The sequence below is a fragment of the Coccidioides posadasii genome, chromosome 3 (genome assembly GCF_018416015.2).
Source record: "Coccidioides posadasii str. Silveira chromosome 3, complete sequence".
NCBI lineage: Eukaryota > Fungi > Ascomycota > Eurotiomycetes > Onygenales > Onygenaceae > Coccidioides > Coccidioides posadasii.
In genome coordinates, this window is record NC_089409.1 from 1,769,161 (window position 1) to 1,783,353 (window position 14,193).

Here is a 14,193-nt window from a genome sequence, read left to right on the forward strand (position 1 = left end):
AGGAGACAGAAAGGTCACTGTCGATCGCAAACTGCCACCATCAGTCATCCCGGGTCACTGGGCAGACTTACGCCCTTCGGAGCCAAAATCCTCCCAGGCTTTTCGGCCAAGACAGTTCCCCGATTTCCCCCAGCGAGCTCGACACTCCACTCCTTGCCCCGCGGAGGTGACTAATAGCCTGCATTGCCGCCAGCTTACGCTGTAACTACTCCGTACTCCGTATAAGAATGGGCTTGTGCCACATTTGACACTTGCCAGACATCCCAGAATGCGTCTCCTGAAGCAACTAGACGACAAACCCGCAGTTTCTAGCTGAAGTCCCGCAGAGTTGTTCCAGCAACCATGACGTACTATTCAAGCGCGCCCCGATGGCTTGCGCGGGGCCGACGCTGGCCAATCTCCCACCTACGAGCGCAGCAACTCCGAAGAAGTCAGAGCATAGCCGCGACGGCGTGCAATGGCGCTGCCCCAGTCTCATCCACGTCACCCTACTCACTACTACCGTCTCAGCCATCTAAGCATCCTGCTCCGCCGACATCCGCTCGTCAAGCGGCTCTCAAGCAAGCAAAGCCCTTCTCCGCATTCCTTACCGACACATTCAACCGCGAACATGACTATCTGCGCATCAGTATCACGGAGCGCTGCAACCTACGATGCCTATACTGCATGCCAGAAGAGGGCGTCCCGCTCTCGCCTCCCGCGCATCTCCTTACGACTCCGGAGATAGTATACCTGTCTACGCTCTTCGTGTCACAAGGTGTGACCAAGATCCGTTTGACGGGCGGTGAACCCACGGTGCGAAAGGATATCATACCGATGATGCAGCAGATTGGGAAATTGCGACGAGATGGTCTGCGAGAGCTGTGTCTGACGACGAACGGTATATCTTTACACAGGAAGTTGGATAGTATGGCCGAAGCGGGGCTCACAGGGGTTAATCTGAGCCTGGACACGCTGGATCCATTCCAGTTCCAACTTATGACTCGCCGCAAGGGTTTTGAGGCGGTGATGAAGAGCATCGATCGGATCCTGCAAATGAACGAGCTTGGTGCGAGGATCAAGTTGAAGATCAACTGCGTGGTTATGCGGGGCCTGAACGATCGAGAAATCATACCGTTCGTGGAAATGGGCCGTGAGAAACCGGTCGAGGTGCGATTCATTGAATACATGCCGTTCGACGGGAACAAATGGAGCCAAGGCAAGATGTTTCCGTATAAAGATATGCTACGCGTGATCCGTGAGAAGTATCCGGGCCTGGAGAAAGTCCAGGATCACAAGAACGATACCAGCAAGACCTACCAAGTTCCCGGTTTCGCGGGACGGGTTGGCTTCATAACTAGCATGACACATAATTTCTGCGGGACTTGTAATCGACTCCGCATCACGAGTGATGGGAACCTGAAAGTTTGCCTCTTTGGAAATGCTGAGGTTTCACTTCGGGATATGATTAGGAAAGAGAATAGCGGCGAGCCGATTGATGCCCAGGCTCTGCAAACGCTAGGCCTCCTAGAATCCGCTCAACAGTCTGCTCGAGCAGAACGGGAGGGACTTGATGTCCATGAGCGGGAACGACAGCTGCTAGATGTTATCGGAGCAGCGGTGAAGCGGAAGAAGGCCAAGCATGCAGGCATGGGAGAGCTTGAGAACATGAAGAATCGGCCTATGATATTGATCGGTGGGTAGGTTTATGTTTTTATATCATGCTTAGTTGGCGAAGCAGAGGGGTTTTGGCGTATCCGGCGTGAAATTAGAACTATGACCTTTACGAATTCTATGAATAATGATGATGATGATGATGATAACCGTCTGTTAAATGAATTAGCTGCATGTTATGGCCCTGAAAAATGCTCTGCTGATCTTGTTTTCGATTAGATGAACCAAATTACACGCCTGTTTCCGCTACATCAGTTTTGGGACAGAGGGGCCACATGCGCAGAAGCCGATTTGTACGGCAGAAAGCATGGACCAGCATTCCAACCCACATTTTGCCATCATTTACCCGGTCAGTATGTCGTGCCTACTCGACCAAGCAGCCCAAGAATCTCCAAGCAACGTCCGAAGCAAATCAAGCTTCCAAACCCGTACCGCCAGATCTCCCAACAACTTCACATCCAGTCCTTCCGCATCTAACGCCCAAAGAGACTGTACATATGACCTCCATCTCCCACAAACCGGAAGCAGCCCGTGTTGCCACAGCCGTCTGTCGAATAATCTTTTCTAACGGGACACCCTACTCCCTCCTAACCACAGGGGAAGGCTACACTAAGAAAGGCGATGTGCTTTCCGTGGCACGCATAGCAGGGATTATGGCTGCAAAGAAGACGGCAGACATCGTTCCGCTAGCTCACCCGGGATTAGGAATTACAGGCGTGGAGGTTGATATCCAGGCTTGCCCGTCGTCGGGTTCGGATCTAGAGAGTGGTAATTGTCCGCATGGAAGTGTCTTAATTACGTCAACAGTGCACTGTTTTGGACGAACGGGCGTGGAGATGGAGGCGCTGACGTCCGTAGTCGGGGGTGCATTGACGGTGTTTGATATGTGCAAGGCTGTTGATAAAGGGATGGTTATTGGAGAGGCGAGGGTTGTCCGCAAGAAGGGAGGCAAGAGTGGAGATTGGGAGGAGGGCAAGAGAGTTGGTGGTGGTGGTGTATAACCGTGCACATAACATGATGCTTGTGGTGTAAGAGAAGAAAGAAAAGTAGCCGATAATGGGTTGTTTAAAGAGGACGAAAGGAGCCAAACGAATCCCATTTCTATTGGTACCCAAAACGGCCATTAATTCAAACCATGCCCAGAATATGCCTAGTAAATCCAGGCCATCTTTAAAGTCACGTATCCTTCCTCTTTTCCAGATCCTCAAGTAAATTAAATATAAAACATCGTGTCTTGCAGGTTCGGATGCACACCTTGCATCCAGCGGTTATTGTTCCCTTGGTACTGCCCAGGCAAAGCATTATTGAAAACGGAATATAGATAGCATCTTCCACGCTCACAGACAATGTCAGCGTAATACGCTGGGGTGGCGATGGACACCGAGCGTGCAGCACGGCCATATACCCATGTAAGGTCATGGGTCTTGGTGGAGTTGGTTATTAGACTGTTATCATATCAAGGAGGCACCAAAAAGGGCAACGGGACGAAAAGACTTACAATACTTTGTACCTGATCAGCCGTGAAGTTGTTCGAGTCATGGAGTACGACATAGTGAGCCGGACGACTCGTGCCTTGGATACCTGCATGAGAGACCATGAAGAAGTCAAAGTTGCGTTCCATGGTGCAGTAGCGGTCGACAACAGTTCCGGGAGTCACGTTTCCTTTTTTATCGGCGGCATCGAGATTTAAGGGATAAAACCTATTTTGTCGTGGTTAGAGGAAGCGTCGGAGTAACTGATAAAGGTGCAGCTTCGACGAAAAGAAAATGGCATACCTAGTGTGATGTCTCTTCCCAACAATCAACAGTGTGATTTTTGGTAAACTCCTGCCAGCGTAGTGCTGCTCTACCGCCGACTGAATCTGAACGAGCTCTGTATCAAGCACTTCCTGATACTGGCTCTCGGAGACGCCGTCACGATATACAATGATTCTTGCCGGAAGTTTGTCTTGATCCTTCCATGCGCGTAATCTGTCTGTGACCATACGCTCAAGAACTGACTCCACCATTTCCTTGCGGTGCTCTTGGGTGGTTATACTCGCAGGCCATTGCGCGAGTGTCGGGTCGTTGTTGGCAACCACGGCAGAAATGCTGGGAGCACCGGACTGAGAATCCGTACCAGTTGGATGGGTGACATCGATGCCGATGAACATCGTTGTCCGTATAATGTCGTGGATTCTCCCATCGCTTTGAATCTCATGATTGATTCCCCCCAGTTTGAGGTTGATCTTTAGAGCTATGTTTTCCACAGCCCCACCATCTGTCTTGAAGGTGATGCGCTTTTCCTTCTTCACATACTTTTCGGTAACGCAGGTGTTCGGAATTCCGGTCACAATGTCTCCATAGTATTTCACATACGAGTATACCTGCTGGTCAAACTTTGGCAGGAGCACAATGACATATGGTGTCCGCATGTTTTTGAATTGCTGGAAAGCTTGTCTGTACCGATTCTCATCCGCCCTGTGGGTGGCAGGTATGCGAATGCGTGTTGACCCACTGTCGCGCCAGTTGATATCATACCCTTGGAGAGTTTGTTTCAGCGACTTGAGGAAATCTTCGGGTTCACTCTTGAAGGTTCCAACAGTGATAACGCCGATAGGATTGGTCCCTGGCAGGTGGCCCGCTTTCCTGAACAAATGCCCAGTGAAATTCCATGATCCACACTCCAAAGAAGGCATAGAGTCCATTTTGTATTTGAGTCGGGGTGGTGAAAGTACCATGCCTTTAACAGAGAGTAACTCGTGCGCGATATCAATCCCGAATTTCTCCTTCTATGGGCATAACTGTGTTAGTGATCAAACATACAAAGCGTCAAGCAGCCTTTCATAAACCGAAGGCAGCTTACCGGCCCCTCTCTTCGCCCGACTCCCATAAGGTTCAAACCCTGGCCGGAAATATCCAACGCGTTTGCTGTAGGATTGCGGCAAGCAATCCTTATCATATTAGTGGTTTGATCCGGAGAGAGTTTCTGGCGAGCAACCTGGCCTTCAATAATATTGCAGTATTCCGCTGGAAGGTAGCATTGCCTGTCCCTGGATCCGACGTTGATCACGATTTGGTTATCTTCAAGCATTACGTTGTACTCTAAAAGGAAATGTTAGCAAGAATTGAAACCTATTGCCGGGTTGTAGCCTGGCGACATACGCCTTCTAAAGTATTCTTTGACACTGATATATCTCGCAGGCTGTCCTTGAGGCCACCAAAACTTAACTTCCGACGGCCCAGCAGCCTTGCCTTCCGAATTTTTTGCGACTTCGAAAATAGTCCTGGTCTGATGTCTTTGTCCATGGGTTGTCTTGACGCGGACCTTTCGCAAAAACCTGTCGAGTATGCCAGTGCGTCTGCTGTCCCCCTCTGCTGCCGTAAAAGGGACCACTTCTTCCGATACGTCCTTCAAATTTCCTGCTCTATAAAATGCGGCAGTGGATACGTTTAGGTTCAAAAGCAGTCGGCCAGTCGATGGCTTGACAGAATGAAAAAAGCCTCGTCTTGCCTCTAGACCACCCCCAAGTGAGAGATCCTCAGTGGGGTTGGGAAAGAAATGTCTGCTTTGACCAACACATTGTATTCTTGGAGTATGATTTGGAAACCGTGCCACGGCCATGTTCAACGCTTGGATCGCCATATTTCTTTCATCTCTGTCATATGACTCAGACGGCGATCTTAAATCTGCCAGCAAGTGTGCCATTCGATATGAACGACTATATTGAAGAGTGACGGTATGGCTTTGGGGGCCTGTTTCACCGTCTTCATAGTACCCAACGCGAATATTCTGCGGGCTGAGCTTCTTGACGCAAATCAGCTTATCCACATAATTCGTCGCCACGGATTCATTATTCAGTGGGGGTTGCTGAAGCAATAACGTGAACAGACGTCGTTTGACCCGAAGAGACATAGTTGCTTGAAAATGCACATTGAATTCATAGAAGACAAGGTTACTGATACCACTGATCTCGAAATAATTGGCGAGTAGATTCACAGTTGGGTGATTTCCATAGCCGGGCCTCATTGGAAGGGAGAACTTGTGGTCCGCAAGTTTCAGACTTCCGAGCTTGAGTGTTAAATCTTTTTGGTTCTCCTTGACGATGTCATCTTCCAGGCTCTTGACGCCCTGAGATGGTTGATGGGTGGACTTTTTGTAATCGCTAAATAAGTAAATGTCAGCGCCTCATAGAATCAGTGGCTATTATCTGGCTACAGAGCATACTTGTATAGCTTTGGTGGCTCGTTGCTTTTGCATCTATAACCCTGTGAGCCGGCCTGGTTTTCCGAATCATTGAACGACCGCTGAGGATAAGAACCACGGCCTCTTCCGCCCTGGCTATGCCCTCTGTGGGCTCCTCGACCTCGGCTTGGCTCATTTCGACGTCCATCACCTCCGAATTGAGCTCCTCCTCTCCCTCGACCGGAGCCATGACCTGCAGGGAGCTGGCCATGGCCATGGCCATTCCGATTTCTTCGATTGTTCTGTACTATCGTGAATCCGTCATTATCGACGTTGCTCTGAGGCGGAGCAGGGCTTTCTCCAGCGGATTGTGCTGGTGGCGGATTCCTTGCGGAGTTGGCGACCTGAGCAAAAGTCCTCCTCCCTTGGTTCCAAGGGTTACCTGGATTGTTGGACCCTCTCTGGCCGGAAGACATGTTGAGAAATTAGGGGAGATATCGTGGCTTGGTCTGATACTTGGAGTAGATGATGGTACTTTCTTGAACACCTCAAGCTCGGACAGAAGAACATATTTATAGAAGACATGGAGATACGAACTTCCCCAGTCAAATGCAAAAATATCGCATTTGCCAATGAAAGCAAATACCAGACAAAGAGGAACAAGGAGCAATCAGATAAAGCGGGCAGTCCCTTCTCGGTGACCGATGGGCCATTATGCTTGAAGTTGGCAAACATGTCTCTCAAAGGCGCAACTCCAGAGTGAAAGGAGTGGTCCAGGGAGTACAACGGCCAAAATACAACAATGGCTTTACGTATCCGAGAATCTGCAATGTTAAGGGTCAGAAGCGTAAAGAGAAGGACTTTGGTTGGATAAATCTGTAGTTCGGTAAGGGTGCTTTTAGAGCATGCAACCTTATCGAGCGGTTGGGGTCGGGAAACATGGGCGGGAAACGGAGAACGGCTTCGCATGAAAGCAGCATTCGAATGATGTTTTGGCTCTTCTTTGATTGCCAATAGCCGCAACATTTTCATTAAATCTCAAATGCCATTAATGAAGCAATAGATGTTCTTTTGTAGCTAGTTAGTAAAACACGCTGGAGGCACTTCGACGTCGCGAACTGTATATGCATACAACGAGAATCCATTGAGCCCTCTCATCCCTATTCTAACAAAAAAAAAAAAAAAAAAAAAAAATTCAAGAGCAGGATACCTACTATGAAGCCTCACTCGATTCTTCATCCTCACTACCGCCGTCCGCCATTGCCTGATCGGCTTCTTCATCGCCTTTTTCATCTTTTCTTTGGCGCTCCTCCCTGCGACTCCTCTCAAGGATCTTTGCCCGCTCAGTTCTTTGCGCTCTTTGGGTCTTGACAAAGGCACCCAATGGCGTCGAATCCCATTCAGTATCTTTCAAGAATCCCTCCACCTCTGCACGGTCTTTTGGCGTGAATGTTACCTTCGATCTCCGCTCTTCAATCCAACGGCTATTGGCTTCCACCTTTTGCACCAGTAAGGCAAACATCTGATTAATCTTCACATTTTTATTTCCTAACGAGCGAGATGAAACCTCTTTCAACCAGCGCTTAAGCATGACTATCACGGGCAGAGAAAGCTCGGGAAAGGCAATATTTTTTGTCCAAAGAACAAAGAACTCCGATAAAAGTTCTGAAACTTCCTCCGCAACACCGTCCTGGTAGATGCGGGTTCGCAAATAGGTCTTTGGAGCACGGATACAGGTCGAAAATTCTAGCGGTTTTAGCGTGCTTGATTTTGGAGGAGTCTTCATTTCGGAGGACAGAAGCACCTCTAATAAAACGGAGGCTAGAGGGATATATGTTCCAGTTGCGAGAGACAAGCGAAGGAGAGCACGCGTTAGCTGGAAACGGAGAGGGAAATATTGCGCCGTGGGGATTAGACGCATAGCTCCAATAGTAATCTGCACAACAGGGTAGATGAGGGGCCTCAACACGGATTGCTTGCCCGCCTTGGCCTCGGTCATTGAATCGCAATGTGCAGATAACATACGGGACCAGAAGTCAAGTGAATGGACGTACTGCCAGTTGTAAACTGTCTTGTATGAGTCCTTTGTGGGATTGGTAATGCTGCTTCGCAGGTGAATGGCTAGCTGACGGATAGATGTGAACCCGGTGGTGTAGGCGATGTCTTGATCTAAGCCCCAGAGCTCAGCGGCAGAGTTTTTCATTAAATTAATTCCAGCAAGGGTGTGGACTGTCGTGCTCCTGCTTCCTTTCACGATCCCTTCATAAGTCGCTTTCAAGACGGCTTCACGAATCCCAGCATCTCCAATTACCATTAACCGACGAAGTACCAGGAATGCCGATATCCTCGTGGCTTCAGAATTTGAAGAGTCGGACCAATGTCCGACAACCGTTTTGATAATAACTTTGAGTAGTTTTCTGAATTGTAAGAGATAGGGGAGCATTGGTGTAATGGACGATAGCGTAAGCCTCAATGCAGCTGCATCGGATAAATTCGTGAGGAGCTGATGGATAGACGATGTGTGTGATTTGATGAGAGGTGTTAGAGTCTTGAACTTCTTCGAGTCCATCGACACTCTAACCTTCCCGCCTGCAGTCTCTCTTACGGGTATGTGATGATTCAGCACCTTCGGAACGTGTTCAAGTGCAGTAACGAGTACTTGATGGTATACGTCCGGGTCTGAGATATTGAACCTGCGATCCTGCGCGTCCTCTTCATCGACATAAGCAGCTGTTCGGAACGCCAGGACAGCCTGACGGGTGGCTCTCAAGGAATTTGACTCAGACATCGATCTCTGCCATTGTTGGACGGTAGAAAGCTGTAGAGTCTCCGCCGGTGTTCCTTCCTCGGCTTTGTCGGTCTTCTTTTTCTTGCGCGGGATTGATTCTTCTTCGTCGCTCTCACTGAGCCCGTCCACCTCCGCAAGATCACCATGGTCGCCGAATTCAAGTAGTTCAGCATCGTTCTCCTGCAAATATTTGTAGAACTCGGGATCCTTCTCCTTGAGTGCTTCGAGCTGTCCCACGTGAGCGTCCATGTCGTCCATCTCGCTTTCTGATCCGCTCGCATTCGTAGTATCGCCGCTCTGAATATCCTCGTCTTCACTTTCTATAGATGGTGCTTCGCCATTAGCTTGCTCCGTCCTTTTCCGCTTCCCAGTTTTCGGCGGTACGTCCTTGTTTTTCGAGCTTTTCTTTGCGCTGGGTTGTGGGATGTCGAAACCGCTAGCGAAGAAATCGTCAACATCCATCGCTTCAAAACCATTCTGTTTGTCAACATTTACTGCAGAAGTCTGCTCTTCCTCTTCTTTCGCAGCTTGTTTTGCAGCATTTTTGGCCTTCTTCTTTTCCTTCAGCTGGTGTCGCTGCTTGACCTTTGCAAATTCGCGTCGGCGGTCGATCGTGTCTCTGAGGTGCTTTTTGCCGAATTTTTTCGTTGACTTCTTCGCGGAGCCCGCCATCGTCGCTGACCACTCCGATAGAGTGGCTATTACATGCGATTGCGGTGTAGTAGAGGACCTGAACCAGTGTCAAGTTTAAAGCCGAATTTTCCTAGAGTGCTTTTTCGCCGGGGGCGAATTTTTGCCCGGCCGCACGCACGGACCACTCCGTCCCTCCAACAGCCAAACCAACGCCCAAACAGCCCGTCCGTTCGTCATAGCTTCATCAACCAGCACGATGTATTCTCAACGGCCGCTTTCTTATGCGCCAACGCCATACAGTTATACTCCGAATCCAGCACTGTCGGCGTCCATAAACTTGGATGAGGTATTGTGGACGTTTTGCTTATGTTGACTGTCGACGTGGCAGCTTGATACTTATGGCTATTAGGAAGTTAAGCTTTCCTCTACACCGGCGGAGCGGGACCTCTACGAATCGCTTGCGGAAATATATAGTATTATTCTGACCTTGGATGGGCTTGAAAAGGCATATATAAAGGATGCCGTTACTGAATCCGATTACACGGAGACATGCGCTAGGCTTCTCAAGCAGTACAGGTCCAGCTTGAGCGACGAGAACGTTTCGAATGAGTTCGTCGACTTGGATAGCTTTAAGCGGACGTGGGGGGTGAGTACTTGTATTATTATGAATTGCCTCAAGCGTACCCACTAATACGTTCATAGTTGGAGTGCCCCAGAGCGACGGAGAGGCTTCGAATAGGCCTCCCTGCAACAGTAGAGCAGCCCTCCCATAACCCTTCTCAACCTCCTGCGGCTGGTCCCGCTTCTGGAAGCCTTATCCTTGCTGCGACGGAAAATTTCATTACCTTTTTGGATGCCTTGAAGCTCAATATGGTTTCGAAAGATGCTTTGCATCCTTTACTCTCAGAGGTCATCCAGTCTGTGAATAAGGTGACAGATGAAGACTTTGAGAATAGAGGGAAAATAATCCAATGGCTTATTACCCTTAATCAAATGAGGGCCACGGAAGAACTAGCTGAAGACCAAGCTCGAGAACTTGCCTTTGACATCGAACAAGCATACCAAGGATTTAAGGCTACATTGAATTGAGATTCTCTAGCCCGAGTTTTGCCATAAGAGCCCTCCAATCCTGGACCAACAGGGGTGACTGATACTAGTACTCCGTATTCTGGTTTCTCTTATCAGGAGCATGCGTAGTACGGAGTATGCATACACTAAACCCAACGCTCGGCGGGGCCAGTCAGATCGATAAGGTTTTGCACACACACCGCACGGACCACCTTTCGCCTCCTGGTATCAAAAAGTTTTCTCTTCAGCCATTCAGCTTCTCTGACGACGTTGCGCCGGAAGACTCTGTCGGAGACGCGTTAGTTGCCTACTAGGATTTACAATTATCCCTCTATGGATTTCTGTGCTGCTGCAACCCTGTTGTTTAGCTACCATGGACGATGACGCTCAACCCCTACATGGTATTTCCCTAGTATGCCCCGTTTATGGCTGAACGGTCCCTGGAAGCCGATAAGCTGACGTTGGATTCTCCGTCGTTTTACAGTTTTTGATCTCCCTCAGTTGTACATGAAGCCGACGGCGGCAGAGATATTACGTGCCCTTGATTGCCTCGCTATTCAGCCTCATACGTTCAACAACGGAAAATCAACCGAAAATTTACCGTCAATTCACCCTAGTGGTGTCGCGCAATACTTGACCGCTATAATCTCCAGTGCTTTGTCGTGGCTTGATTCTGATGAGTTGCGGGAGGTAGTATGGCACGCAGCTAGCACCAGGTTGTGCGAACGTTCTGGCCGGACAGGTAAGATTTGACCTGGTGTTCGAGCAGCCAGTCATTGTGATGTAGCTTATCCAACACTATTCGTATAGCCATGCCGTCAATGTCTCGAGTATTCAGAATTCCAATGACAGAATCCACGGAGATCTCGGTGACCCTTCATGAGCCATCTCTTACATCAGATAATTTGGGTATGAAGACTTGGGTTTCCTCATATCTGCTTGCCCGGCGGTTGAGCGGACTTTTATTACCACCATCGAATTTGCTCCCCGCCATGTACAAAGATGGCCGGCCTCTTCGCGCCCTTGAGATGGGCGCTGGAACCGGCCTTGTGGGCATCTCTTTCGCATCATTATGGGGTTCTGCTGCCTCTATGCACCTCACGGATCTACCAGATATTGTACCGAACCTGGCTCATAATGTATCCTTAAACGAGGAGCTTTTGTTAAAAACAGGTTCTTCGGTCACTACAGGTGTCCTAGATTGGTCTTTACAAGACCAGCATGAAGTGGAGGGCCAGGAAAAATATGATGTTATACTCGCTGCTGACCCCCTATATTCGCCGGATCATCCACGATGGTTGACCCAAACCATCCAAAAATGGCTCAGCCCTGAAACTGGGTCAAGAGTGGTGCTTGAAATGCCTCTTAGGGATGCCTATATCTCCCAAGTGAACGAACTGAGAAAACGGATGCGTAATATAGGGCTAACAATCCTAGAAGATGGCGAAGAAATCGGACACGATGATTGGGAAAGCAAAGATGGCTCCCCTCTTGAGGTGCGCTGTTGGTGGTCCGTCTGGACTTGGGATACGAATGAACATAGTTAGAACTAAATACGGGCTTATGAGATATGAAGGTGACGCTTATGACTATATGCATTAATAGACAATAGACAAGCAATCAGCAATATAACTGTGGCTATTTGGCTGAAAACTAAGTCTCATGGACTCGCTTTTAGTATCAAAAGTATCAAGTTAGTCGTCGATGCCATTCCAGACATCATCTTCGTTCTCCTCATCATTTAATTGTTCCCTCGCTTTTCGTCGCTGACTTCCCTTAATCGCACCTTTCCGTTTATTATCCATTCTCCTATCAAAACCACTTTTGGTACTAATCCTCGTTTTCTTGCTTGTCGTCTTGTCACTGATGGTTGAAGGCCTTCGAGCCTTAACACCATACTTTTTCAAGTCCTTCTTGTCATTCTTTGAAAGACTCGGTAATGCATCAAGCAGCCATTTTGGAATCCGTTCACCTTCTTCTGTGCCACGTAGGTTCTCGCTTGCGGATATCACATTTGCAATATTCTTAACATATGGAATATCTTCTTTGGTATAAAAGGTCACTGCCACGCCGCCCTCACGGCCCGCACGACCAGTTCGCCCAACACGGTGAACATATGAGGCGCTGGAGTTGGGAATATCATAATTCACGACGCCATTTATTCCTCGAAAGTCGACCCCACGAGCTAATAAGTCGGTGGTAATCAGGACCCAGATCTCGCCCTTTCGAAATCCGGCCATAACGTCTGATCGCTTAGAGTCTGAGAGTTCTGAATGCAAAACAGCAATGCGTGATGACCCCCCCGCTTCCGCTGGGATATCATACATGAGTTCTGAATGTAGAGCTATGGCTCGGGCGATTGTTTGCGTAAATATTAAAAAGGGGGGGCGAAGATGCGTAGTAGATCTGCTTGTACTAGTTGGGTGCAGTAATTGGCGCAGCCCGAGGAGTTTGCCTTGTTCGGTTGCAGCATAGACAAGTTTATGTGATATGTTGGGAATAGCCGTATCCTTTAATCCCACAACGAGTCGGATAAGGGATGATTCGTCCTTTAATCCTAAAAGTCCCTGCCGCTCTTTAATCGTTGACTTTGTAAGTTCTTCGATATTAGAGCCCATCGTTGCGGACCAAAGCCCAACTCTCAGCTGAGGATGTGTGCACGCTCTCCATATACTGAGAGTCTGCTCCCGAAATAGAGGGTCAAGAAGGACATCGGCTTCATCTAGCACGAGCTTCTGGACGGATGGTAAAGGAGCAACATCTCTCTTCCCACCGTCCGACAGCGCGTTTGCTAGAACTAGGGGCGTGCACACTAAAATATCGCTTTTCGTAAGAGGGATATCCTTCGACTTTTCTCCTTCACTTGAGTGGATCTCCTCATCACTAGACGCGGTAGAGTCATCGCCATCGTTTTCTTCCTCTAAGGATCTCTTCTCTTGACCTCTTTCCTCCACGATCCGCATTCCTTTTCGCACCGCAGAAACTTTGACTCCGGTTCCGGCTGTTAATTTTCGACCCTCGTTTACAATCTGCAACACAAGCTCCTTTGTTGGTGCGACTACTATGGCAAGAATCTCTTTAAGACCGGGGTTGTCATGGTGGTGCTTCATTATCTTGTTTATCAAGGGAATCATAAACGAGAGGGTTTTCCCACTACCAGTCGGCGCAACCACAAGAAGGTCGGGCTCCCGCTCCAACTGCGATCGTAATGACTCATCGTCCGCAGTCCGTTCATTTGGCGCCGGGGCATTTCCTAGTAATAACGGTAACGATCCCAACTGGACTTCCGTGGGAACAGTATACCCCTGACTGGCGATATTGTCTGAAAGCCGTCTTGAGATGTGGTATCTTGTCCTAAGTTTATCGAAGGATGTCAGGGGCTCGGGATAGAGTCTCTGAGCAGCCTTTAGCTGCTTTCGTGTCAACGGGGGAGGTTCTTCAACTTTCTTTTTCTTTCCTTTCGATTTCTTCCCACTTATATCGGCGTCAACGGCGCGGAACGGCGGAGTTCGTAGGTCGGTGATTTTGATCTTATGGGACTTCAATATAGACTTGCGCTCTTCTTCTGGCATGGAGGTCTCCTCGCCATGTTGACCCTCAGCGTCGGCATCCTTTCCCGTCACTCGTTTCCGCTGAGCTTTTGGCGACTCTGCTGCTGTAGATCCCGAGCCAAAGAAATCGGGAACCGGAATCTCATTCGGTAGCTCAGTGTCCTCCCCAGACTCTCTCTTTCGCTTCGTTCCGCGAGTTTTATCTGCTTCTGAGGCAGGGAAGAGTTGCGGATTGTTCGCTTCGCCAGCTGAGGGAAGGTGGCTGGAGATTGACGAGGACCCGAGCTGGGAGCCTTTTAGCTTGATAGATCGGGTAAGCAGCTTAAAAGCGTCCAT

At 49.0% G+C, this 14,193-nt stretch overlaps 6 protein-coding genes across 6 annotated transcripts; 3 read left to right on the forward strand and 3 right to left on the reverse strand.

The window, feature by feature from the left end:
* Positions 1–342: 342 nt before the first annotated feature.
* On the forward strand, positions 343–2,853 carry D8B26_005539 (uncharacterized protein; the record flags this gene model as incomplete). The annotated part of the gene is made up of 2 exons (XM_066124912.1): positions 343–1,675; positions 1,873–2,853. 2 exons carry the CDS (start codon positions 343–345, stop codon positions 2,652–2,654), a joined length of 2,115 nt encoding a protein of 704 aa, XP_065980993.1. The 3' UTR covers positions 2,655–2,853.
* A 13-nt stretch (positions 2,854–2,866) lies between these two features.
* D8B26_005540 (uncharacterized protein) lies at positions 2,867–6,293 on the reverse strand (the record flags this gene model as incomplete). Its single annotated transcript, XM_003068999.2, has 6 exons — positions 2,867–3,076; positions 3,152–3,353; positions 3,429–4,423; positions 4,498–4,736; positions 4,797–5,797; positions 5,860–6,293. The coding sequence occupies 6 exons, from the start codon at positions 6,291–6,293 to the stop codon at positions 2,867–2,869; spliced, it is 3,081 nt and encodes a 1,026-aa protein (XP_003069045.2).
* Positions 6,294–7,030: 737 nt separating this feature from the next.
* Positions 7,031–9,585, reverse strand: NOC2 (Nucleolar Complex 2 protein; the record flags this gene model as incomplete). The annotated part of the gene is made up of 2 exons (XM_066124913.1): positions 9,101–9,585; positions 7,031–9,041 (listed from the first exon to the last, which is right to left on the reverse strand). Exons 1-2 carry the CDS (start codon positions 9,145–9,147, stop codon positions 7,031–7,033), a joined length of 2,058 nt encoding a protein of 685 aa, XP_065980994.1. The 5' UTR covers positions 9,148–9,585.
* VPS28 (Vacuolar protein-sorting-associated protein 28) lies at positions 9,495–10,327 on the forward strand (the record flags this gene model as incomplete). The annotated part of the gene is made up of 3 exons (XM_003068997.2): positions 9,495–9,584; positions 9,648–9,884; positions 9,941–10,327. 3 exons carry the CDS (start codon positions 9,495–9,497, stop codon positions 10,325–10,327), a joined length of 714 nt encoding a protein of 237 aa, XP_003069043.1.
* A 352-nt stretch (positions 10,328–10,679) lies between these two features.
* On the forward strand, positions 10,680–11,955 carry D8B26_005543 (uncharacterized protein; the record flags this gene model as incomplete). The annotated part of the gene is made up of 3 exons (XM_003068996.2): positions 10,680–10,707; positions 10,791–11,048; positions 11,117–11,955. 3 exons carry the CDS (start codon positions 10,680–10,682, stop codon positions 11,851–11,853), a joined length of 1,023 nt encoding a protein of 340 aa, XP_003069042.1. The 3' UTR covers positions 11,854–11,955.
* Positions 11,956–12,000: 45 nt separating this feature from the next.
* Positions 12,001–14,193, reverse strand: ROK1 (RNA-dependent ATPase rok1; the record flags this gene model as incomplete). The annotated part of the gene is made up of 1 exon (XM_003068995.2): positions 12,001–14,193. One exon carries the CDS (start codon positions 14,191–14,193, stop codon positions 12,001–12,003), a length of 2,193 nt encoding a protein of 730 aa, XP_003069041.2.